This window comes from Drosophila kikkawai, chromosome X (assembly GCF_030179895.1).
Source record: "Drosophila kikkawai strain 14028-0561.14 chromosome X, DkikHiC1v2, whole genome shotgun sequence".
In the NCBI taxonomy this organism is placed as follows: Eukaryota; Metazoa; Arthropoda; class Insecta; order Diptera; family Drosophilidae; genus Drosophila; species Drosophila kikkawai.
This window is the reverse complement of record NC_091733.1, coordinates 6,983,361-7,004,433: the sequence shown is the minus strand read 5'-3', so window position 1 is coordinate 7,004,433 and position 21,073 is coordinate 6,983,361. Positions and strand designations below refer to the sequence as shown.

The window sequence follows — 21,073 nt, the reverse complement described above, 5'->3', positions numbered from 1 at the left end:
CCCCCAGAGCTGGGAGCCATACGTCCATATTGGCTTTAGTGTGGAGTTGTAGAGCAGGACCTTGTATTCCACACACAGGGGCGATCGGGAGTTTATGAGCCAGTGGAGGCTGCTGGCTTTTAGTTTTAGATGCATTTTCTTGCATTCAATGTGTCTTCGCCATGTTAGGCGTCTGTCCAGGTGGACGCCCAGGTACGTTACCACGTTGACTTCGGGGATCTGCGTGCTATTCAGGTAGAGGGGAGGGCATGTTTGTCTGTTGAGAGTGAACGTTATGTGCTTATACTTTTGTTCATTTATTTTAATACGCCAATCAGATAGCCACTTCTCGACTACCTTGAGGTGGTTGGCGAGCTGGGTTGTTGCCCGGACTGGACATCTGGAGCGGCTGAGGGGCTGAGGAGCCTACAAATGAATTGTGTGGATCTGCTGAATCTCGCAAATATACTGCGCCATTTTTCTTCGACAAATAGTTGTGAAAATAGCAACAACATAGAACAATCACAGAAGCCTTTTCCGGCTCTAAAGGGATAGTATTTAGAAGTATTCTAAATCTGTTCACCACAGTGCCAAATGCATTTTCCACTATACGCCTAGCTCTTGAGAGGCGGTAATTGAAAATCAGCTCCTCTTTTTCCTATTTTTGACGACTGTAAGGCTTCATCAAATTTTGTGACAATGGAAAGTCGTCGTCCCCTACTATGGCAGTTCATATCATATCATCATCATAGCGCCTTTTATATCCCGATTGTGCAAATACACCAGCCTCTGATGCCCTGCCATTTGCTCCAACTTCCACACAAATAAATTCATATTGTGCGATTAACATTGCCATCGGGACAATGCTGAACGTTTTTTATAATTAAAATTGAATGATCCTGATGATTTTGGTCTCTTAATATGCACATGCTTTCCGTCAACAGCTCCTATGCAGTTTATGAAATTCCATTGTTTTTCGAAATCATCAGCAGTTTCTTTCCATTCTTCTTCATTTCCTGGTATCTAAAATAATATAATATGAAATACGTTATTAAATGCCAATTTTATTTTTTAGCCGAAGGCGCCGAAACGAAAACATGATGAATCATCGGAGTTCCTACAGAAGACAGTAGGGCATTTGGACAACATCAACGGAAAGCAACCAAAATGTGAAGCTGACATATATGCTGAAGGATGGGCTGCCATGTTCAAGCAGTTGTCGAAGGAGCAGAAGCTTTTTGCCAAAAAAGGCATAGACGAGCTCCTTATGCAAGGCCGTATGAACATGCTGACATATCAAGGGGTGTCAAGCATTGCAAACATTCCGAATAAAATAAATATAAAAAAGAAAGAAAATTCAAGTTGGCGAGCATGTTCGCCAATATGTTCGCCAACATGCTCACCTGTGGATGGCCTGCCTTAGTTACATTTGCAGATTTACTGACTTTTCCAAGCTCTTTTTGAAATTGACCGATCGCTCGCTCATATGTGGGGAATATTAGATGGTGATTAAATATGAATAAAATGCACCCTGTTTTAAATTCGTAAATCGTAAATAAATTCGTAATGTACCTCTTACATTTACTTACGGATCTCTATTCAGGCTCATATGAATGAAAATGCTATAATTTTCGGAATCCCAATAAAATTTCGATTGCGGACCTTTTACGACATCATTATCGGGTATAATCCTGAGATTCCGCAATACTCGTCCGCTGTTTGTGCGTTTGCGCGGACGTTTTTGAGCATTTAGCGAAACTAATGCGGCAAGTCCGATTCTTTGTCTGTTTATAATATCTTTAGCGGACTTCTTTGAGTCCACCCGCTTTTTTGACTGCTGGCCACTGCACCATTGTACAAATTTAGAGCAAACTTTCGTTAAAAGGTATTATTCGGTTTTATTTCTTGGCATTTACTTTCACGAATAATCGAAAATAAAATATTTTTCTAGCAGTATTTCCTATGCCTATGCACATTGGTTGTGTTGTTTATAAAACAAATCAGACCGTTTGGTTTTTCTGCTGTTGGATTTAACACCAGCAGGCTCTTATGCACTGTAGAACAAACTTCGCCCTCCCGCCCATGTTATCACTCAGTCGATAGCACCCCCAGGCACCTCGTCATCACCATCGTCGAACTTGATGTGCTTGGCCAACATCTTGGAGATCTTCTCCCTGCCGCGCTTCTGCTGAACACGCACCTTCTTCGAGAGCTTCGCTTCGCGATCCTGCTCGATCTTGCGCCAGTAGAGCGTCTCAGGCTGGCCACGAAGCACCTTCAGCTGGCGCTCCGCGCAGCTCACCTGTCGCACCAGCTCCTCGGCGGCTAAGGGAGTGGCCAGGCGCAGCAGGGCCACCTGATCGGACTCCTTGATGTCCACGTACTTGATATCCGGATACTGGCGCATGTCGGCCTTGAACTCCTTGACATTGGTGCAGGGCTCGAGGAGAGTGCATTCGACGATGAGTCCGGGCTCATATTTAAAGAGGGGCGTGCGCTCCTGGGAAGGCTCCTCGGACTTGGTGGAATCTACGCCGCCAGCGCCATAGAAGTTCATGTTCATTTTGTGCACAGCCTTGCGGCGCTTGACTGGCACTGGCACTCCATCGCCGCCGGCGCCACCCCCAGGCTCGCCGCCGCCGTCACTTAACGCCTCCGCACTGTTCTCCTCCTCCTTAACGGCTTCTGGCTTGGGCTGGGGGGGATTCGGGTGGTTGTGAGCCTGATGGTTGTGATGGTGGTGATGCTGCTGCTGATTTTGAGGATGATTCTCGCGCCACTGCTTGCTCTTGGCCTCGCTGACGAGGCGGCGCTGTAGATTCAAGTACTTGTTGCGCAAACTGCTCCAGCTGGTCTTGGGCAGAACCTTGAGCTCCAAGGCACTGGGCTCGATATTCGGCTTATCCATAATCACCTTCTTCTTGCGCTTGCGACGTCGCTTCTTGGTGTCAGTCGCCTCTGGCTTGCCATCCTGCTCGGATGCTTCTACTGTAGCTTCCGCATCTGTTTCGCTGGCTGTTTCCTCCGCAGTGGAGACTCCGCTCGGCTGCTCATTCTCAAGCTTGACTCGCTTCGCTTCGAGACCTTCTCCACTCTTGTCTGGTATTTCCCTTTTTAGGCTTATCTTGGGAGGCTCTTCCGGCTCAGTAAGCTCCTCCTGCTGCTGCTGGTTCTCCTGTTGTTGTTGCTGCTGCTGTTGGAAGGAGCGCACGCTGGCCAGCTCACCCGGATCAGTTTCCACGGAGAGCACGCCATGAATCTGCTCAAAGGCTTTAACAGCCTTCTCCACAGCCCCGGCTTTCTCGAATTCAATAAAGGCAAACTCCTTGATCCTTTTGGTGCCGGGGTAATGGGGCAGGGAGACATATGCCACCGGTCCGTATCGGCTGAAAACCTCCTTCAACCAATCGTGGGTGGCATTTGCCGGCAAGGCCTCGACATACAGCGTCTTGTCGTTGACGTCGCGCTGCTTCGGCAGTTTTGTCTTCCGTTTTACTTTTAGACCGGATTCGTCTAGCTCTAGGAGCTGGGAGTTGCTCAGCGACTTGGCGATCTGCTGCGCGTCCTGTGTGAGTGTCTTGATCTTGTTAAAGGTGAGAAATACCTCAAGCGGCACATCTGAAACAATTCCGTTCTTAGTTTCATTTGGCTCGAATTTGGGGGTGCTGGGCACTTACATGGATCCTGGTCGACATAGCGTCGCAGGAAACGGTCCTTGCTTAGGTTGGCGTCACCAAAATAGAACTCCATCTGGCTGCGGATGGAGTTGAACAAATGCCGCTTTCGCTTGCGTCCTCCATCGCGTTTGGTCGGCGTCGTGGTCTCCATCTCTGCGGCCTTCTGTCCTGCCGGCTCGCTAGAATCAGGAGGATTCTCGTTCTCCAATGTGGCGGCGGGCTCCTGGCCCTCGCCCTTGTCTTTCTCGGCGCTTTTGGCAGCCATTTGTAGCTGAAAATCCTGCAAATTGATGCTTGCAATTGCTTCTTGCGGTGCGAATTCCGCTATCTGGCAACGCCGTCGTGCTAAAGATGGTCATTTAGAATGTGTGTGTCGATATTTCGATAGGTCGTCTTCAACTATCGTCTCGGAATATTTACAAATTAATTTTTATTTAGTTTTTCAAACGCAAAATTATCTTTCACCCGAATACTTTTCCGATTAGAGCTTGGAAACTATCGATAGTGGCACCATTCGATATTTTCGATGTTTTAAAAGCGAAAATTCGATAGTATCGCCTTTTTACGATTCTTTTTGCAAATTAAAATTATAGCAATTTCAAATAGAATTATAATACCATTCACGGGTTTAAAAATTATGCCATATGTTGTGACTAAGTAATTAACAAAAATATTCTATCCAAGCAACTCTTTGCACAAATAAAATTGTCTGTAGATTAATATTTTTCAGCACCACCTCCAATATAAGTTAATCTGGAATACATTTTTTTTTTTTTTTAAATATAGATACATATATATTATATATATATATATATATATATATATATATATATATATATATATAATATATTCGTTTGGATTTTTCTTACTAAATTTCAGCAACAAATCAGTGATATAAAAAAACCCTGTACCATCGATAGTGATTAAAAAAACTATCGATGGTGAATCAAAAAAAGGAAAAATTCGATACCATCGATAGTTTCCCAGCTCTATTTCCCATAATTCTTTATGTTTCTGAAGGAAACTCGGCTTAAATTCATTCATTCATTCATATATATTAATTAAAGTTATTAACATCTTGCGAGAGACGGTGGATGCGATGTATTGGCAATGTATAGGGAGCGACAGGAAACGACCCAAATAAGTCACCCTGTAAATGTACAACCGAAACCCAGTAGCACTTGGACTTACCGTCTTCTCTTCTGTAATCTTTAAATATTCTAAGCTAAGCGACCTCTTATTTAGCAGTCCAAGCCGTTTATTTATTCGCTCCCCGTACGATACGCACGATAGTTCGAACCCAACCAATCGATATTCGGGCGCAGCGGCAACCCTGTTTCGTTGTTTTGGCGGGCGGCAAACAGATGCTAAAGTGTGTGTGCGCCTTGTACTGTACAGTGCTCCGCTTCGTTCGGCAACAACAAACGAAAATAATAGGCGAATAGGCGAAAAAGTGTGTCTTTGCGTCCGTGCAGCAAGACACCGAGAAAGTATTACTAACTAGTAGGTAATTGGCACTGGCATCCGAACGGGGAACAGTACCGAGGAAAGCGGACAGAGGCAGCCGAATAAAAAATTAAATCAGCGTGGAAGAGCCAAGCGGCATTCGCTTGCCTTGCGAGTTTTCGGATGTTTGGTATGACGGCTATTCCTTGAAAACGGAAGGATGGACTCGATCGTTCTGCACTCGGATGTGGCCCGGCTTGTTCTGGGTGAGTCTACTCCGCGGCGACGTTCTTTCTTCTTGCTAATGCCTTTGCCCGCTCGCAGGCTACTTGGTTAACCAGAATCTGCGGCGAGCGGCCCATACCCTGTGTCGCACATCGCCGCACCTGCAGCACGAGTTTCTCGCCCTGAAGCAAGGCCTTCAGACGCACAACTTCCTCAATGGCGGGCTGGAGGACATTATCTGCGAGCACGTCAAGATCACGGGCTTGGGTAAGTTCCCACGTACACACAGTCAACTTTCACTAACCACTATGAATTCCTGTGCGCTGTAGTGGCCACTGCCGTGCAAAAACTGCCTCTGGAGACGCGCCACCAGCTGCAGCAGCTGAAGCTGTCCGAGCGGGTCAAAGAACTGATGTCGATGTCTTCGACGGTGGATAGGAGCGCCAGCGAGAGCAGCACTGCCGGAGGTGGCCCATCCCAGGCGCACCGAAAGCGGAGGCGCTTGTAATTATGGATTTTGCCTGTCAGTATGACAGCACGAAGCTAATTTTCCCTTTTTTAAATCTTAACAGATCCACTCAATCCCCGGGGGACTACTTGTCGTCGCCTTCCTTCAGCAAGCGGCCGCGCCTGCTTCCGCCTCATTTTTATTGCAGCCTGAGTAGTCGCGACAAGCCCAGGCCGAGCTTCCTGGCTAGCCAGGATGACGATGAGGAGGCGGAGCAGGAGGGGACCAGCTCTACGGCCACCGATTTTGAGGACTTGTTGGAGAAGCTGCCGCCAGGTGATGATTCAGGGCCGCGGAACAATTCCACTCCGCGGCAGGGCCACTCCGAGGCGAACGTGGTGCTAACACCGCAGTCCATGCCGGTAAGTGATGTCGAAAATTCTATGTACAAATGCACATATATTTATATATAAATACAACTGTGAGAGTAATACATATATGTAGGCATTATTTATCGATTTATCGATCTATTTGTCGATCGATATACCGCTGTGTTCACCGAAATAGCAGTGCCCACGACAGTGCACGTTTAAGATTGGAAAATACTGTTACAAACACTATTTTCATAAATTTTTTTTTCATAAAGGCTTAGTGTATTTAATTATTAACAATACCACAATCATTTAATTTAGGTAACATAAGCCTTTTAGAAGATATAGCTAATATCAACAAAAAAGGTCTATATTATGCCGTTCATTGAAATAGCAGTGAAAAACTAAAATTCTTCATAAATTTAAAAATATCGTATAAGAAACCTATTTCTTCTTAAATTCTAATTGACTATGATCTTATATTTTGTTAAATAGCCTTTAGAAGCAATCATAGCCTCATACCTGGGTGGCAAGGAGTCCACCAAGTCTTAGATACGCTTGAGGGAAATATGGCCTCATTCCTCCTGCACAAATTTCCGAAGCTGCGGCTTAGAAGTCGGAAACTTCTTTAATACGTAGCCCTTGATGCCCCCCATAAGTTTTCGATCGGAATATTATCCGGGGACTGTGCACGCCATGGCATTGCATCCACTTTTTCATTAAGAACCCACTCCTTGGCCACCTTGATGGTATGATTAGGGTCACTGTACTGCTGAAATGTCCAAATTAATGGCATATTTTCCTTAGGATACGGCTGCAAGAAAGTTTTTAATATTTGGACATAAACATAATGGTCTTTGATCCCACCGATCATATATACGGGACCTACAACGTTGTATGAAAAGTATACCCATACCATGATTTTAAGGCCACCGTGCTTTACTGTCTTCAGCGTGTGGTTTGGGTGGTACTATGTATTTGGAGGTCGACGGACATATTGTCTTGTAATATTCCACCAAATAAAACCAGTTTTGAGTCATTTGTCCAAAGGATATTACGCCATTTGAAAAGTGGCAGTTCAAGTGGCTATTGGCGAACTCGGATCTGGCCTTGATATGCCTTTAACCAAGCAGTGACATTTTCCATGGATTTCGCGAATCTAAAATTTATTCAATAAGTCCCCGGCGAATGGTCCCATGACTGATTCCTATGCCAATTCCCGCTCGTATATCCCTAGAGGATGCAAAAGGACGAGCTTTGCTGAAGCGAAGTACGCGTCGAGCCTGTACAATTGTGGTTTTGCGAATCGTACCTCGGTTTTTTTTGGGTTCGGTTCATATTTTATGACTTATAAACTATTTTAAAAGAACAATTTGAAAGATTTGGAGACTCTTTACATGTTTTGCCCTTCTTTCTAGGCTAAGTAATCTGATACCTTTCTCTCATGCTGCAGTGAGGTCCTGCGCCCACAAAAATATTTTTTTTTGCGTTGTAAAGGTGTATTATAGTATAAACTATAATAACGACCTTAATTAAACTAATTTTTTACAAAATTAAAAGAAATTTCGGCACTTTTTGCGAAAGAAAATTAAAAACTGCTATTTCAGTGAACGGCCAAAACGAGCTGCATATGTGAAAAATATTAATAAAACATAAAAATAGATCAAATCTAACGGAATTTTTTCTCGATTTTTATTTTTATGTTCTATTTTACAAAAACAATGTGCAATAGATCAGCTAGCAAAAAGGAATATGTACAAAAAAACGTTTTGAAGTTGTTCCTCTGTCGCACTGCTATTTCAGTGAACACTGCGGTATATATATACCCTTTGTGTACCAATGTCAATTGCATCAGTTAATTTTTTTTCGATCTTAACCGATTAAATCGATAAATCAACGATGAGGGAGAGATTATTTATCGATATTTGAATGGAAAAAAATAAAAAAAAAGTAAATGAAAGATTTAAGCCTTCAAACAGAGCTCACCTATAAAATTTGCCCGTTTTTCGGAACGGAAAAAACATTTTTACTTTTTGCGTTTATTTTATTTGCATTCTCTGGGTGAAATTAAAAAGTGAAAGCATCATGCCTCGGGTTTAGAAGTTATTATCAAAACAAAGCACAAAGCCCCTTTTTAGGATGTTTTTCTTCAAAATAATGAAAAATCAAGTTTGCGCTTCATTTTTCAACAAGAAATCTCTTGGTTAATTTGGAAGACTAGAAGTTTCTCTAAAAAAGTTCCTAGTACGACAAGGATTGCCTTATATTAATTGCACTAGACTAGATTGTTACTTAGTCTGACAATTTGTTTTCTTATTACCTACATTTCCTTTGTTTATTATTACATTACTAATTTCCCGCAATACATATTAATATATATTTTTTCTATATATAAATTTAAATCTATTTATTATTATTATATGTCTTTTTGTTTAATGCGTAGTCTTTGATCAATTCGTGAAACTGAGCTGCGCTCCTTATGGTTTTAAAATAATGTGGGTAGGTTGGTCTTTGACGGATAGCATTTATAAAGAATTTTCGGGCATATTTAGGTTTTGGTTCTATTTGAAAGGACAAACAAGGGTTTATCGTACAGATACTTTGGTTCTTTCGATTTTATTATTTTATGAAAGTAATTAAGAGTCCTATAAGTAATCCGCAAAGTCAAGTGAAAGTCAAGAATTTTAATTGTCAATTATGCAATTTTATTTTAAACAACAAAATCATTCAGTTGGAAAAGCCGAAAAAAAAGAATTATACACTAAAAATAAAATTAATATTATTTTGAGCGAAAAAATATTGCTAAAAAAATAATGATTAATTTTTTAGCGATATTTTTTCGTTCCAAATTTTGCTCAATGTGTTTTTTTTTGGGTTCGTCTATTTTAGACTCATAGGATCCTGTAAAATTTGTTTCAAAGAAACCTCTAAGAAAGAAGATATTAAACATTGAGCGAAATTCTGAGCGAAAAATATCGCTCAAAAAAATAGTCATTATTTGTTGCTTAAATTAATAATAATTGTTTTATTAATGGCAAGCAAAATATATTAAAATCTATAGATAATCATTAAACATTGATTTTTTCACTTATAATGATTACGTGCCCTGATTTATATATAAATTTCAAACCTTGGTAATAAATATTGTTCCAATTGTTCCTCTAAAATTCCTCTATTAATGCCCTTCCTTCGCACTTAATTTCTTTCCAGGAGCTGGCCAGTGCGATCATTAAGAACCAGGACTTCCAGAACACCCTGGTGAACAACATCAACATTGCGCTGAAAACGGTAACGGTGAACAGTCCGACAGTTAGCTGCGACGCCGTGCTAGACGGCTTGGTGAGGAACATACTGGAGGCCACCGAGAAGGATCCCTCGTTCGATCGCATCATCCAGGAGGTGGTAGCCGGCGACCCACCGCTGACAGCGGCGGAGTGTGCATCTCCGCCGCCAGCAGCAGAGGAGGCTATGCTGGAGGCGCAGACAGAGCCAAAGCCTCCTGCCACAACTGGAGCAGCCATGGCCGACTGCATAGCGGAAGCAACTGCGATTCAAAGGTCTCCTCCAGAACTGCAAGATAGAGTGGACGCAGTGGATCCAGCAGACCCCGTGGACCCAGTGCCGCCTCAAACGCCGCTCATCATTCGCACCGCCGGCAGCATCGATCCCAACTTCTCCATCTCCAAGCTGATCGTGCTGAATTCGAACGAGAGCGTCCAGAAAATGTTGGCCGGAGGCGACTTGGCGAACGTGAGCTTCGCTAGTGACGGCCTAAATCTTAATTTCGGGGATCCGGCGGGCATGATAACGGAGGCGGAGGCGGCGGCAGCCGGCCAAGTGTGCGTGGACGCCACCACCGGGCAAATGACGTTCCCCATGTACCTCTCGAACGGCGGCCTGCTGTCGCACTTCCCGTTCCTGGTCAACAACGAGTGGGTGGCCCAGCAACTGGGTCCGGACGCCTTTGCCAACATGGACGATTCGCACATTGAGATCTCGCTGCCAGAGCCAATAACGCTCTCCGCCAACCAGTTGCCGCCCAATTCCATAATCATTAATAGTGCCCAGAAGCAGGCGCCACCTCCTCCGGCAGTGGAGCCGCCGGTTCAGCTGATAGCTGACCTTAGGAAGACGGAGGAGAAGGCGCCGCCGCCAGAGGAGGAGGAAGAGCATGGGGATGGGGAGGAACAGCGAAAGTTGCCGCCCGCCTCCCTGGACTCGTCGCGGCAGGTCCTGGAACGGGTGACGCCCTCCACGGCGGGTATAATCAATGTAAAAGCCTTCCGCAGCTTATCCACTCCCCGCAAGAGAACCTCGCATGTACGAACTTTAACTTTCTCCCCAAAGGTTCCTCCTGGCCGCGGCCTGCACCCCACCACGCCGCTCTCCACCCGGCGTCCTGGTCTGCTGGCCAAGGCCAAAGAGAAGCCGATTATCAACCACGTGGAGATCATCCAGCCAGCCTGCGATCTCAGCTCGAACGACGGGCACGGCGGAGTGCCGCCCTTGTTCGCCATGGAGGAGTGCAGCAATCAAACGGTGATCAAGGCCCACCCTCCAGCTGCAGCGCCGGCCGCGCCCTTGGTGGCCACCCCCAGGCGAAAGCAGAAGCGCCAGGCGGCAGTGAGGGCCTGCAAGCGCATCATCTCCCAGGCGGAAACCGAGAGCAAGCAGGAGCGGGAGAAGCAGGGACCCAAGAGCACTTCGGCCAACTCATCGGCGCACGATGACAGCGCCGAGGCCAGTAAGGAGAATCTCCAGGGGGAGCAGCAGCAGCAGGAGCAGCAGCATCAGGCGGAGGGGAAGCCCGAGGGCCGCCCAGGATCCTCCGCAGAAGCGGCCGGCGAGGAGGATTTGATGGCCGCTTGGCAGCGCCAGCTGCACGGCTCCAATACAGATCTAGAGAACCGACTCCGCGAGATCAACTCGAAGCGCGAGGAGACCGTGAAGGTCAGCGGCCGCCACAAGCGGCCAAAGAAGAAGGAGACACCGACTTCGGCCGCCTCCAAGGGTCGCAAGAGCGCGCTGGCCAAGAAACCGTTCAAGAAGACGGCGCAGCGTGGCAGCGGCGATTCCCCGGAGAAGATCAGTATTAAGATCACAACGCCGCACAAGCCAAAGTCGCTGAAAAAGAAGTTGTTGCCGGTCACAGAGCAAACCAAAGAGGAGGAAACAGAGAACCAAGAGAAGGCAACGGTGGAGGAGCTGGAGCAGAAGCAAAAGCCGGAGGAACCCGTTGACCTGGCTACGCCCAACATGGCACTGCTGTTGGACACACCCTTCAAGGCATCTCCCCTGGCATGTGGAGCAGCCGGCGACGTCCCTGCCATGGGCGGCGGTGAACCAGAAGTAGCCACAACTAGCGGCTTTGCGGCCACTGTGCCGCCAACGCCAGGAATGGCCATCGCACCGCTGGACACGCCCTACGGCAAGATGCCGAGCAGCTCGTTCCTCTTCGGTTCGGACACCAAGAGCATTATGAATACGCCGCAGCTGAGCGCCATTACGCCGGGCTTCCGTTGCACGCCATTCGGCCACATTCCGGGAACCCCTGTGGGCAGCGCCGCCAAGACGGAATACTCCTCCGGCAGCTCCTACTACCGGCCCGACGAGGCGGAGCACACGGATGCAAATGCCCAGTGCGCGATACAACAGTGGGAGGGGGTTCGGGAGAAGAGGCTGGAGGAGCGGCACGAGTCCCCGACGGACAAGCCCATTCCCAAGGAGCAGAGTCCCAAACTGAGGAGGAGCAGTGAGAGAGAAGAGCCGTTGGTGGAGAGCCATCCCAGTGAGGAGGAGAGGCATCTGCAGCCCAGGGATCAGGCGACCGTTGTCCTCGCAGTGGAGCCCACGGTCCTTCGGCGCGTTCGATCCTTTGGCAGCGAGGCAGTGGACTGTGCTGAGTCCGCCGCCGCTGGGAGCTGTCCCTCCGATCAGCAGCACCCGCATTACAAGCTCCTGCCCGGCCTGCCCGAGGCCATCGTCGAGGTGTCAAACAGCTCCTGTTCCTCGGCCACTAGCTCGTCGTCGTCCAGTTCCTCCAGCTCCTCCAGCAGCTCATCCTCCAGCTCCTCGTCGTCGCAATCCTCTCAGAGCGAGAATGGCCCGGAGGAAGGCGGGAACGCAGTGGCCAGTGGGACGGAGGACCTACTCAACATAGACAATCTCTCGAATATCAGCAGCACCGAGGACGAGGAGTGGATAAAGGCGGCCACCGGCTCGCAAGATGCCGTGCTGCCCATGCTGGCCGTCGGTAGCCAGCCGGGCCAGTTGCTCAATCAGGACGGCGAGGTGCGCTATCCCATACGCAACTGGCTGACGCCGAGTAAGGAGCAAGTATCCGTCCCAGAGGCTGACACCAGCGGCGAGTCATGTGGAGCACCGGCTCCTCCGCTTGCTTTCCCGACGACCGCTCGAGTAACTAGGGTCCTACCTCCTCCGCCTCCTCTGCCGCCACAGGTGTGTGCAGCTCCTCCGCCGCCACCCCCCGCAGCAGCTGTTGAAGGGCCACTACCGCCGCCGCCCGTGCCATCCGTGGCTCTGCAAGAGCAACAGCAGCGTCAGCAGCTAGACGAGAAGCGTCAGCGGGTCATGGCCAAGGTGAAGATGGCCCAGCCAACTGTCAGAACGCAGGGCAAGAAGACAGCCGTTAAGAAGCTCACCGCCATGCGGGAAACCGCCAAGTTGGCGAATCCCAGCAGCCAAAAGTCACCCAAGAGGCGGGAGCACCTTGAGCCGAACAGGATCCGGGCAGCTCCACCGCCACCAGCACAGAAGCCGTCGTCCCACAATATAGACGTTGTGGAGAAGGCAACAGAGGACCCAGATCCCTCAGTCAGTTCCCCCAAGAACCCACCCGCCAGCGAATTGGATCCAGCCCTGCTCTTTGCGCTCAATCTATCGGCCAAGAAGCAGGAGCCCGCTGCAACCGCCGCCAAGTCCAAGGTCGGCCGTGCTGCGGTGGAAATTGCGGCACAACCGGCGCCGGGCAAACGTGGTCGCCCCAAAAAGACGGTCACGTCGGCCAAAATATCCATGCGCCGCTCCTCACGTCTGATCGATAATAAACCAGCTCCGGAGGAGCCCCTGGCCAAAGCCCCCTCCGACAGTGACCTGACGAAGGCCGCCACGAAGGCGAGCGCAAAGAAGCCCGCCAAGAAACGTGTCGACGCCCGAATTCCCGCCTCCAAGACCCCTTCCTCCGCTGCGCCACAGCTGTTGCCCATGGTGGCGGAGGCCGAGTCCACACAGTCGTCGCCACCGGAGCAGCGTCACCAGATTCCATCAGTGATGCCATGCCAAGCCCAAGCCCAGTCGGATCTCGCCGGTCCTGCTGGCGACAGCGACAACGAGCTGGACATGTGCCTGAGCAGCAGCCGGGAGAGCTGCACCTTCCACTTTTCCTACGCTGACCATGGACCCAAGGCCAGTAATTCGGGGACACGTCCATCGGCGTCCTATTTCAGGAACTACCAGCTGCGGCTGATGACAGGGGACGACCAGCTGCACACGATGCGCATGGCAAGTGCCCAGGTGCTTCATCTGGGGCAACCGCTGGCTGGAGCCATTCGCAACATACCCAAGAAGCGGATACGGCGTCTGACCAGCAATAGTGGCGCATCGGCGCCCGGGCCAAGTGCAAGTGCAAGTGCGAGTGGTGCCGGCACGAGTGGAGTGAGCATTCGGCCCTCGGCCACATCCACGCCGTTGGCGGACAAGCCGCCGCCAGCATCGGGGACGGAACCATTGCCGCAGGATGACAATGATCTGGAAGTGGCTGCCATGTAAGTAGTACTGAATACCAATACCAACTTTCCTTCTTCTTTTCGCCTTGAGAGGGGAAAAAAGGAACCAAAACTACACCAGCTCAAAGGCAGGGCACGTAATCATTATAAGCGAAAAGAAGAATAAAATATTGATTTTAATATATCTTACTTGCCATTAAAAATTATAATTTTATATTTACTTACTCGTTCAAAGAATAATTGTTATAATAATTATATTAGAAAGAAGATATTACACATTGAACGCAATTCTGAGCGAAAAATATTGTTAAAAAAATAATGATTATCATTATTTTATTATCATTATGTTTTGAGCATAGCTTGCAAATAACTGTCGACCGTTTTTTTTTTCTTTTGCTTTCGTTCATACTCTCTCGCTCTCGCTCTGAGCAAGAGAGTTTTGCTGTCTTCATTTCTGTTTTCTGTTAGGCGCTTTTCGTTGAGCTCTTTTTATTTCGGTCGTTCAATGAGCAGTGCGTAAAGAGCGGAACGAGAAACGCTCGCACAAAGAGAGTCAGCAAAAGACCGATTGACCGAAAAACACAGCTCAAACTGTCTTCACATTTACTTTCGTTGTTGTTGCAATTAACATATTTCGTCTGCAAAACGAACGCTTGTTAATGTATACCAATACATATGCAAATACATAATACAATTTGATTAATAGAACAATTTAATGTTATGCGTGTGAATGTATACCAACACATACGCAAAACACTTTTTTCTTCATTGAACACGACAAAACGGTCTTGGAACAACCGAAACAAAACAGAATAGAAAAAAAGGTTTCGCTCTGAGCGAGCTCATTCAAGAACCCATAAAACGGTCGCTCTCTGGCTCTTTTCGTAAAGAGTCAGAGAGAGACACTTATTTGCAGATAACGAGAAACGGTCGACAGTTATTTGCAAGCACTGGTTTTGAGCGATGAAGTAAACCTAAAAAATGAATAATTGAAATTGGTTTAATATATAAAAATCTAGATTTCATCAATCATTGATTATATTTTTCTATAGTTTTCGATGTGCTCACCTCACATTAATATTAATCATTGATAAAAGGTTTATGTTTGATTCTAAAATTATTTTATTTTCATAATCCTCCCTTGTTTTTTATTCGTTGTTTTCTAACCTAGAAGATCGGAAAGAAATGCATTCAATATAAATATATCGATTTTCTTTTTTCCCACAGCAACACAACTCCAAAGAAGGCAATCAGAAGCAGCATAGTCGGAGTCGATAATCGGCAGGAGGGTCAGCCAGACCTGTTAAGGGAGCCGCTGGGCGAGAACCACACGGTGGAGATTGAGGACATTGAGTCGATACTGTCCCACCTTCACGGCACCTGATTGGAGCTCCCCGTTAGAGATAAGCCTAGGCAATCAGTCGAAACATCAAGTGAATTAACATCGTTTATAATTAAGCCATCATTTTACTCATGCAACCTGCCACCTGGCAACCTTGGGGCCCAGTGACTGGTCTCGGGGATCGCTAAAGAATCGATATCATTAATTTTTTATTTATTTATTTTCGTCGTAAGCCAAGATTGAGACGAAGCAGTACATCCTGTGCACACAACATTCTCAGAAGAATTTACCAGATAAATCGCTAAGTTATGTTTTCATTATTCATATATTACATATATATATATATATCAGAATATATAGCGCTGTATATTGATTTAAATGTATATTGATTTACCTATTAAGCGCCGTTTTTTTCTCCCTCTCCTATCTGTAAGGCCTTTAGAACAAAAACCGATGTACGAGTGTTTCCTTTATTATTTTTTTTTTACTACATTGGATGAACTGAATATAAGGAAATAACCGAAGCCAATATTTCAACTTGACTTTACTTGGGTATTGGAATTTGGAATGGGAAATGGGAAATGGGGTATGGGGAGTGAGGCTCCTCGGAGACGGCTGTCATTTCCAGTTGCTGAAAAATTTATACTGTCCATTGATGGGCATAGCACGCGAATTATAATTGACATAATTGGCCAGCAAATTGAGCAACTCCTGTTCGATGCCAGGACTCAAATCCCGGTGGGAACTCGACGCAATCGGTTGGAACATGGAGCTGCTGGAACTACTGGTGCTGCTGCTCCTATTCGGCCACTCGACTGCCGACGCGGCGATGCTCAAAATAAGTGGGTGTTCTTGGAAATTCGCCTCGATTGAGAGATAAATTTCTGATTACTCCTAATAGCATTTTGGATTGAGCCGGTGCAGCGGCCGGAGTTCGATGCAGACATGGCAGTGGTCCTCAAGGAGCTCGGAGCCATGCCACTCGATTTGAAGGTGGACGATGTGTCCATGACTTTGACGCGGACTGAGGATGGCCAGGACATGCAGCGATGTAAGTAGAATTCTCCAGAGACGGTATAAGTAAAAGAACAGCTTACATTTGTTAAAAGAAAAAGTTTTGCACTCCAAACTTATAACAAAATTTCAAGAAACTTAAACTTGTGGTGTCTTTGGTTACTCCTAACTAAGAACGAGAGTAGGAGAATCACTGCTGGATGCCAACTAAAAAATCCTAGAATTGATACTTATTAGGTATCTTTACCATAAATAGCAATATGTTACCCTAGAAGCTCTGTGAAAGCCCTGGGACATACATATCCGTCATGAATTGTCTCAAAAAGGCTCTCATTTTATTATTTTTCTATGTTCTTTGGCCAGTCTGTGAGATTCTGTCCACCGTCGGCACCAACGTAGTCATCGATCTCACCTACAAGCACTGGTCCGAAGGCTATGGTTTGGTTCGCTCCTTGGGCATTCCCTATGTGCGCCTGGAACGCATTCTGCGCCCCTTTCTCGACATGTTTGGTGACTTCATGCGCCAGAAGCGCGCCAACAATGTGGCCATGGTCTTCATTAACGCTCGCGATATGAGCGAGGCTATGCAGCAGATGCTCAGCGGCTATCCCTTCCGCACGATTATCATGGACGCCAGTGCGTCCGATCCCGGGCAGAATTTCGTGGAGCGCATTCGAGCGCTGCGTCCATCGCCCACCTACGTAGCGTTATTTGCCCGCGGCGCCGCCATGAATGGGCTCTTTGAAAAGGTATGTTGACTTTGGGAGTAACCGCATCGTTCTTCTTTTCTCTATTTTATCATGACATCTGACAGGTGCAAAAGGCTGGACTTTTCCAGCGATCTCTCGAATGGCACTTTGTGTTTCTCGACACGCGGGACCGGGTGTTCAAGTACAAGCGTCAGGCGGAGCTGTGCACGCGATTCACCCTGAGTCCGCGTGCGATTTGCCGATCGATGAGCATGCCAGATCTGTACTGCGGCAGTGGCTTCACGGTGCGTATGCTGCCCTTCTTTTCCTGATCTTACACCGCCATTTGCCTATTTAAAATCCCCTCCAGATGCAGCGCGGCATGTTGCTGAATGTGATGCGCAGCCTGATTGAAACGGCCCAGGCAATACGCCCGGACGTCGTCTACCAAGACTGCAATGCCACAGACTCTGACTTGTCCGCGGAGAAAGAAGATCCTGTATCGGAAGCCGACACAACCTGGCTGGACTATGTGCACTGGAGCAACTTTCTGACCTACGCGTCGCCCGTTCAGCAGCTTCTAGACAAGACACAGATCCCGGTTCCAGGTTTAAGTTACGCAGTTAATATCTCCGCTGGTTATTACAGTTCCGAACACGAGGCGAAGACAGATCTGGCCGCCTGGTCATCGTCAGGGAGCCGGATGCGGCTGCTCAACGAGACGATTAGTCCGGCGCGTCGGTTCTTCAGGATCGGGACGGCGGAGAGCGTGCCGTGGAGCTACCTGCGTCGCAACCCAAAGACGGGTGAACTGGTACGGGATCGGAGCGGTTCGCCCATTTGGGAAGGTTACTGCATCGATTTTATCGTGCGGCTGGCGCAGAAGCTAAACTTTGAGTACGCCATAGTGGCGCCTGAGGTGGGACACATGGGCGAGGTGAACGAGTTCGGCGAGTGGGATGGCGTGGTCGGGGATCTGGTACGCGGCGAAACGGACTTTGCCATCGCAGCCCTGAAGATGTACTCGGAGCGGGAAGAGGTGGTGGACTTCCTGCCGCCGTATTTCGAGCAGACGGGCATATCGATAGCGATTAGGAAGCCGGTGCGACGGACGTCGCTCTTCAAGTTCATGACCGTGCTGCGCGTGGAGGTCTGGCTGAGCATCGTGGCCGCCTTGGTGGGCACGGCCATCATGATATGGTTCATGGACAAATATTCGCCATACAGCTCCAAGAACAACAGGGCAGCCTATCCTTACGCCTGTCGGGACTTTACGCTTCGCGAGAGCTTCTGGTTTGCTTTGACCTCGTTCACGCCGCAAGGTGGCGGGGAGGCTCCGAAGGCCATCTCAGGGCGGATGCTGGTAGCCGCCTACTGGCTATTCGTCGTCCTCATGCTGGCCACCTTCACCGCGAACTTGGCGGCCTTTCTTACCGTTGAGCGGATGCAGACGCCGGTTCAGTCCCTGGAGCAGCTAGCTCGACAGTCAAGGATCAACTACACCGTGGTGAAGGACTCCGACACGCATCAGTATTTCGTGAACATGAAGTTCGCTGAGGACACGCTGTATCGTATGTGGAAAGAGCTGGCGCTGAACGCCTCCAAGGACTTCAAGAAGTTTCGCATATGGGACTACCCCATCAAGGAGCAGTACGGCCACATACTGCTGGCCATCAACAGCTCGCAGCCGGTGGTCGATGCCCGCGAGGGATTCGCAAACGTGGACGCCCATGAGAACGCCGACTACGCCTTCATCCACGACTCGGCGGAGATCAAATACGAGATCACACGCAACTGCAATCTCACTGAGGTGGGCGAGGTGTTCGCGGAGCAACCTTATGCGGTGGCCGTCCAGCAGGGCAGCCACCTGGGCGACGAGCTGAGCTACGCCATCCTGGAACTGCAGAAGGATCGTTTCTTCGAGGAGCTAAAGGCCAAGTACTGGAATCAGTCGAATCTGCGCAATTGCCCGCTGTCCGAGGACCAAGAGGGCATTACGTTGGAGAGTCTCGGCGGCGTATTCATCGCCACCCTCTTCGGCCTCATTCTGGCCATGATGACCCTCGGTATGGAGGTGCTCTACTACAAAAGGAAGACGAACAAGCTGGAGCCGCCCATCACGCTGGTTAGGCCAGTGGACGGGAACGATGGCAACGAGGGCGGCGGCGACACCTCCTCAACGGGTCCGCCCAGTGCGGTGGCCACCATGAAGCAGGCTTGGCACATTCCTCCGGCGGAGCAGATGAAACAGGTAAAGATATCTCCGCCGCCATCCTTCGAATCTGCTACTTTTCGGGGCAAAAAGATGCCGGACAAGGTAACGCTGGGCGATGGTAAGTTCAAGCCGCGTCAGGGACTCTACTCGCGTCGGAACCTCGGCGGCACCACAGACTCCCAAATGGGCTACATGGAATGATGACCCAGTGTCTCTATGTTGGACATTCTTTTGACTCTCCTGCACCCAAGGTAGAACGCATTGGTTTTCATAGTTAAACAATAATTAATGGAAGAATGCTATATATACGCTATATATATCTAAATATTACACGCATGGCAGGGTGAATGGCTTCACCCTGATGGCGCAGATATCGGAGTTATGATTGATATTAAAATGGAGCTCTCACAAAATAAAGAAGATACCTTATTACAATTGACCGACTTGCTTAGTATCTTTTTAAATATTGCGATTACAATTGTTTTTTTCTAGTTATTTGGTACTCTGTTTTGTTTTTTTTTTGTTCTTCACGGAACTAAAGGGCATTTCTTAGATTTCCTATAACAATTATTTGTATGCATTGGCAAATATCTGTCAATATATATACAAAATACATTATTAATCCAATTCTAATCCATTTAAAAGAAAAAGCTGACATACGGTTTGGGCAACAGTGATACAGTCTGAGGGAAATTGACTATACAATTAGTGTAATGCGATCATAGAACACGTGCTCGATATGTCTGGAAATATGGCCCAGAATTTTCGTGACGGTCTGACCCTACCCTTTGGTCGATCTGGGCATAAGTTGTTTAAGCTGTTCCCCATTCGTTAGCAAGTTCCTCGATCCAAAGAGAGGACATATTTTAGGGGGCAAAGTCTTTCTACTGCTAATTATATTAGGGATACTCGGGCTTTATTCCAGTGTGGTTTAAGTATTCCTAAAATTGCAAGATGGGATCTCTTAAGAGGGAAACAAAGTTTGACATCATCAGGGCCTGTGAATTGTGAATAAAATGGCGTGATTGCCTTGGGGTACACCCTACAACTCGATAGACAATGTTGTTAATTAAAACTCCTTCATTTCGTATAAGTATGCATTTATTACGTAGACATCTTATTCGAAAAACCTAACAATAGGAGTTTAATAAGTACAAAATGATTGACTGCGTCAAATGCTTTACTAATGTCGTTGAAAATAAATTCCAATTGTACTTTGTTTTAGAATCCATTAATATTGATGCGCTTTGATGTTGCAGTTGAGAGGTTCATATAGTTTAAATATTAAATAGGCTTAATTTTGGAAACTGATAGGCTTCGATTCAATAAACTTAAAAATAATATATAACATAAATATACGTTCAGAGACCTGTACAAAATTTTGACTACTCTTTTCAGCCGATTCAGAGAAATCCTGGTCATTGACTTTTAAAACAAATTTTTTTTTGGAAAAACGGAAAATCGTTGAGTCTGACTTGTCGGTATAGTTATGCGTGTAACTTCAAATGTATTTACTTAAATATGTACACTGGTTGGCATAATTATTTTGACGAACTTAACTTGAAAATGGTAAACTTACAAATACGTAAAGAAATATATTTTCATGGAAACCTTAGAAGATATAAATTTATTTGTAATTGCATGTGTTGGCATAAGTATTTTTACAAGTATTCCAGATTTAAGAATCTGAGTATTTATTTAACAATGGTACAACATTTTTTGAGAATTTAGTAAAATGTATACCCTCTTTGGGATTCAAGTACTTTTTGGAGTCGTCTTTAAAATTAATCCACTAAATTTTGAATTATTTTTGGAGATATCTCTTCCCACAGGGAAGTGACCTCAGAAATAGCTTCATCTCTAGTTTTAATTAAGCAAAATTCTCTCCTTCGTTTTAAAAGAGACCACACGTTTTCTATACT

The 21,073-nt window shown here is 47.0% G+C and overlaps 3 protein-coding genes across 4 annotated transcripts; 2 read left to right on the top strand and 1 right to left on the bottom strand.

Moving 5' to 3' along the window:
• Nucleotides 1-1,852: 1,852 nt before the first annotated feature.
• Larp7 (La related protein 7) lies at nucleotides 1,853-4,084 on the bottom strand. Its single transcript, XM_017179961.3, has 2 exons — nucleotides 3,657-4,084; nucleotides 1,853-3,597 (listed from the first exon to the last, which is right to left on the bottom strand). The coding sequence occupies exons 1-2, from the start codon at nucleotides 3,919-3,921 to the stop codon at nucleotides 2,072-2,074; spliced, it is 1,791 nt and encodes a 596-aa protein (XP_017035450.1). The 5' UTR covers nucleotides 3,922-4,084; the 3' UTR covers nucleotides 1,853-2,071.
• Nucleotides 4,085-4,897: 813 nt separating this feature from the next.
• Nucleotides 4,898-15,712, top strand: mxc (multi sex combs). 2 transcript variants are annotated; one of them, XM_070288025.1, is made up of 7 exons: nucleotides 4,898-5,368; nucleotides 5,427-5,594; nucleotides 5,657-5,831; nucleotides 5,900-6,197; nucleotides 9,357-10,418; nucleotides 10,494-13,930; nucleotides 15,119-15,712. In XM_070288025.1, exons 1-7 carry the CDS (start codon nucleotides 5,323-5,325, stop codon nucleotides 15,273-15,275), a joined length of 5,343 nt encoding a protein of 1,780 aa, XP_070144126.1. In that variant the 5' UTR covers nucleotides 4,898-5,322; the 3' UTR covers nucleotides 15,276-15,712. The 2 variants fall into 2 exon arrangements, with proteins under 2 accessions (XP_070144126.1, XP_017035449.1); XM_017179960.3 differs by having other exon boundaries at nucleotides 9,357-13,930.
• Nucleotides 15,713-15,999: 287 nt separating this feature from the next.
• On the top strand, nucleotides 16,000-19,352 carry Ir8a (Ionotropic receptor 8a). The gene is made up of 5 exons (XM_017179952.1): nucleotides 16,000-16,075; nucleotides 16,135-16,284; nucleotides 16,611-16,996; nucleotides 17,062-17,241; nucleotides 17,307-19,352. The coding sequence occupies exons 1-5, from the start codon at nucleotides 16,000-16,002 to the stop codon at nucleotides 19,350-19,352; spliced, it is 2,838 nt and encodes a 945-aa protein (XP_017035441.1).
• Nucleotides 19,353-21,073: the final 1,721 nt, after the last annotated feature.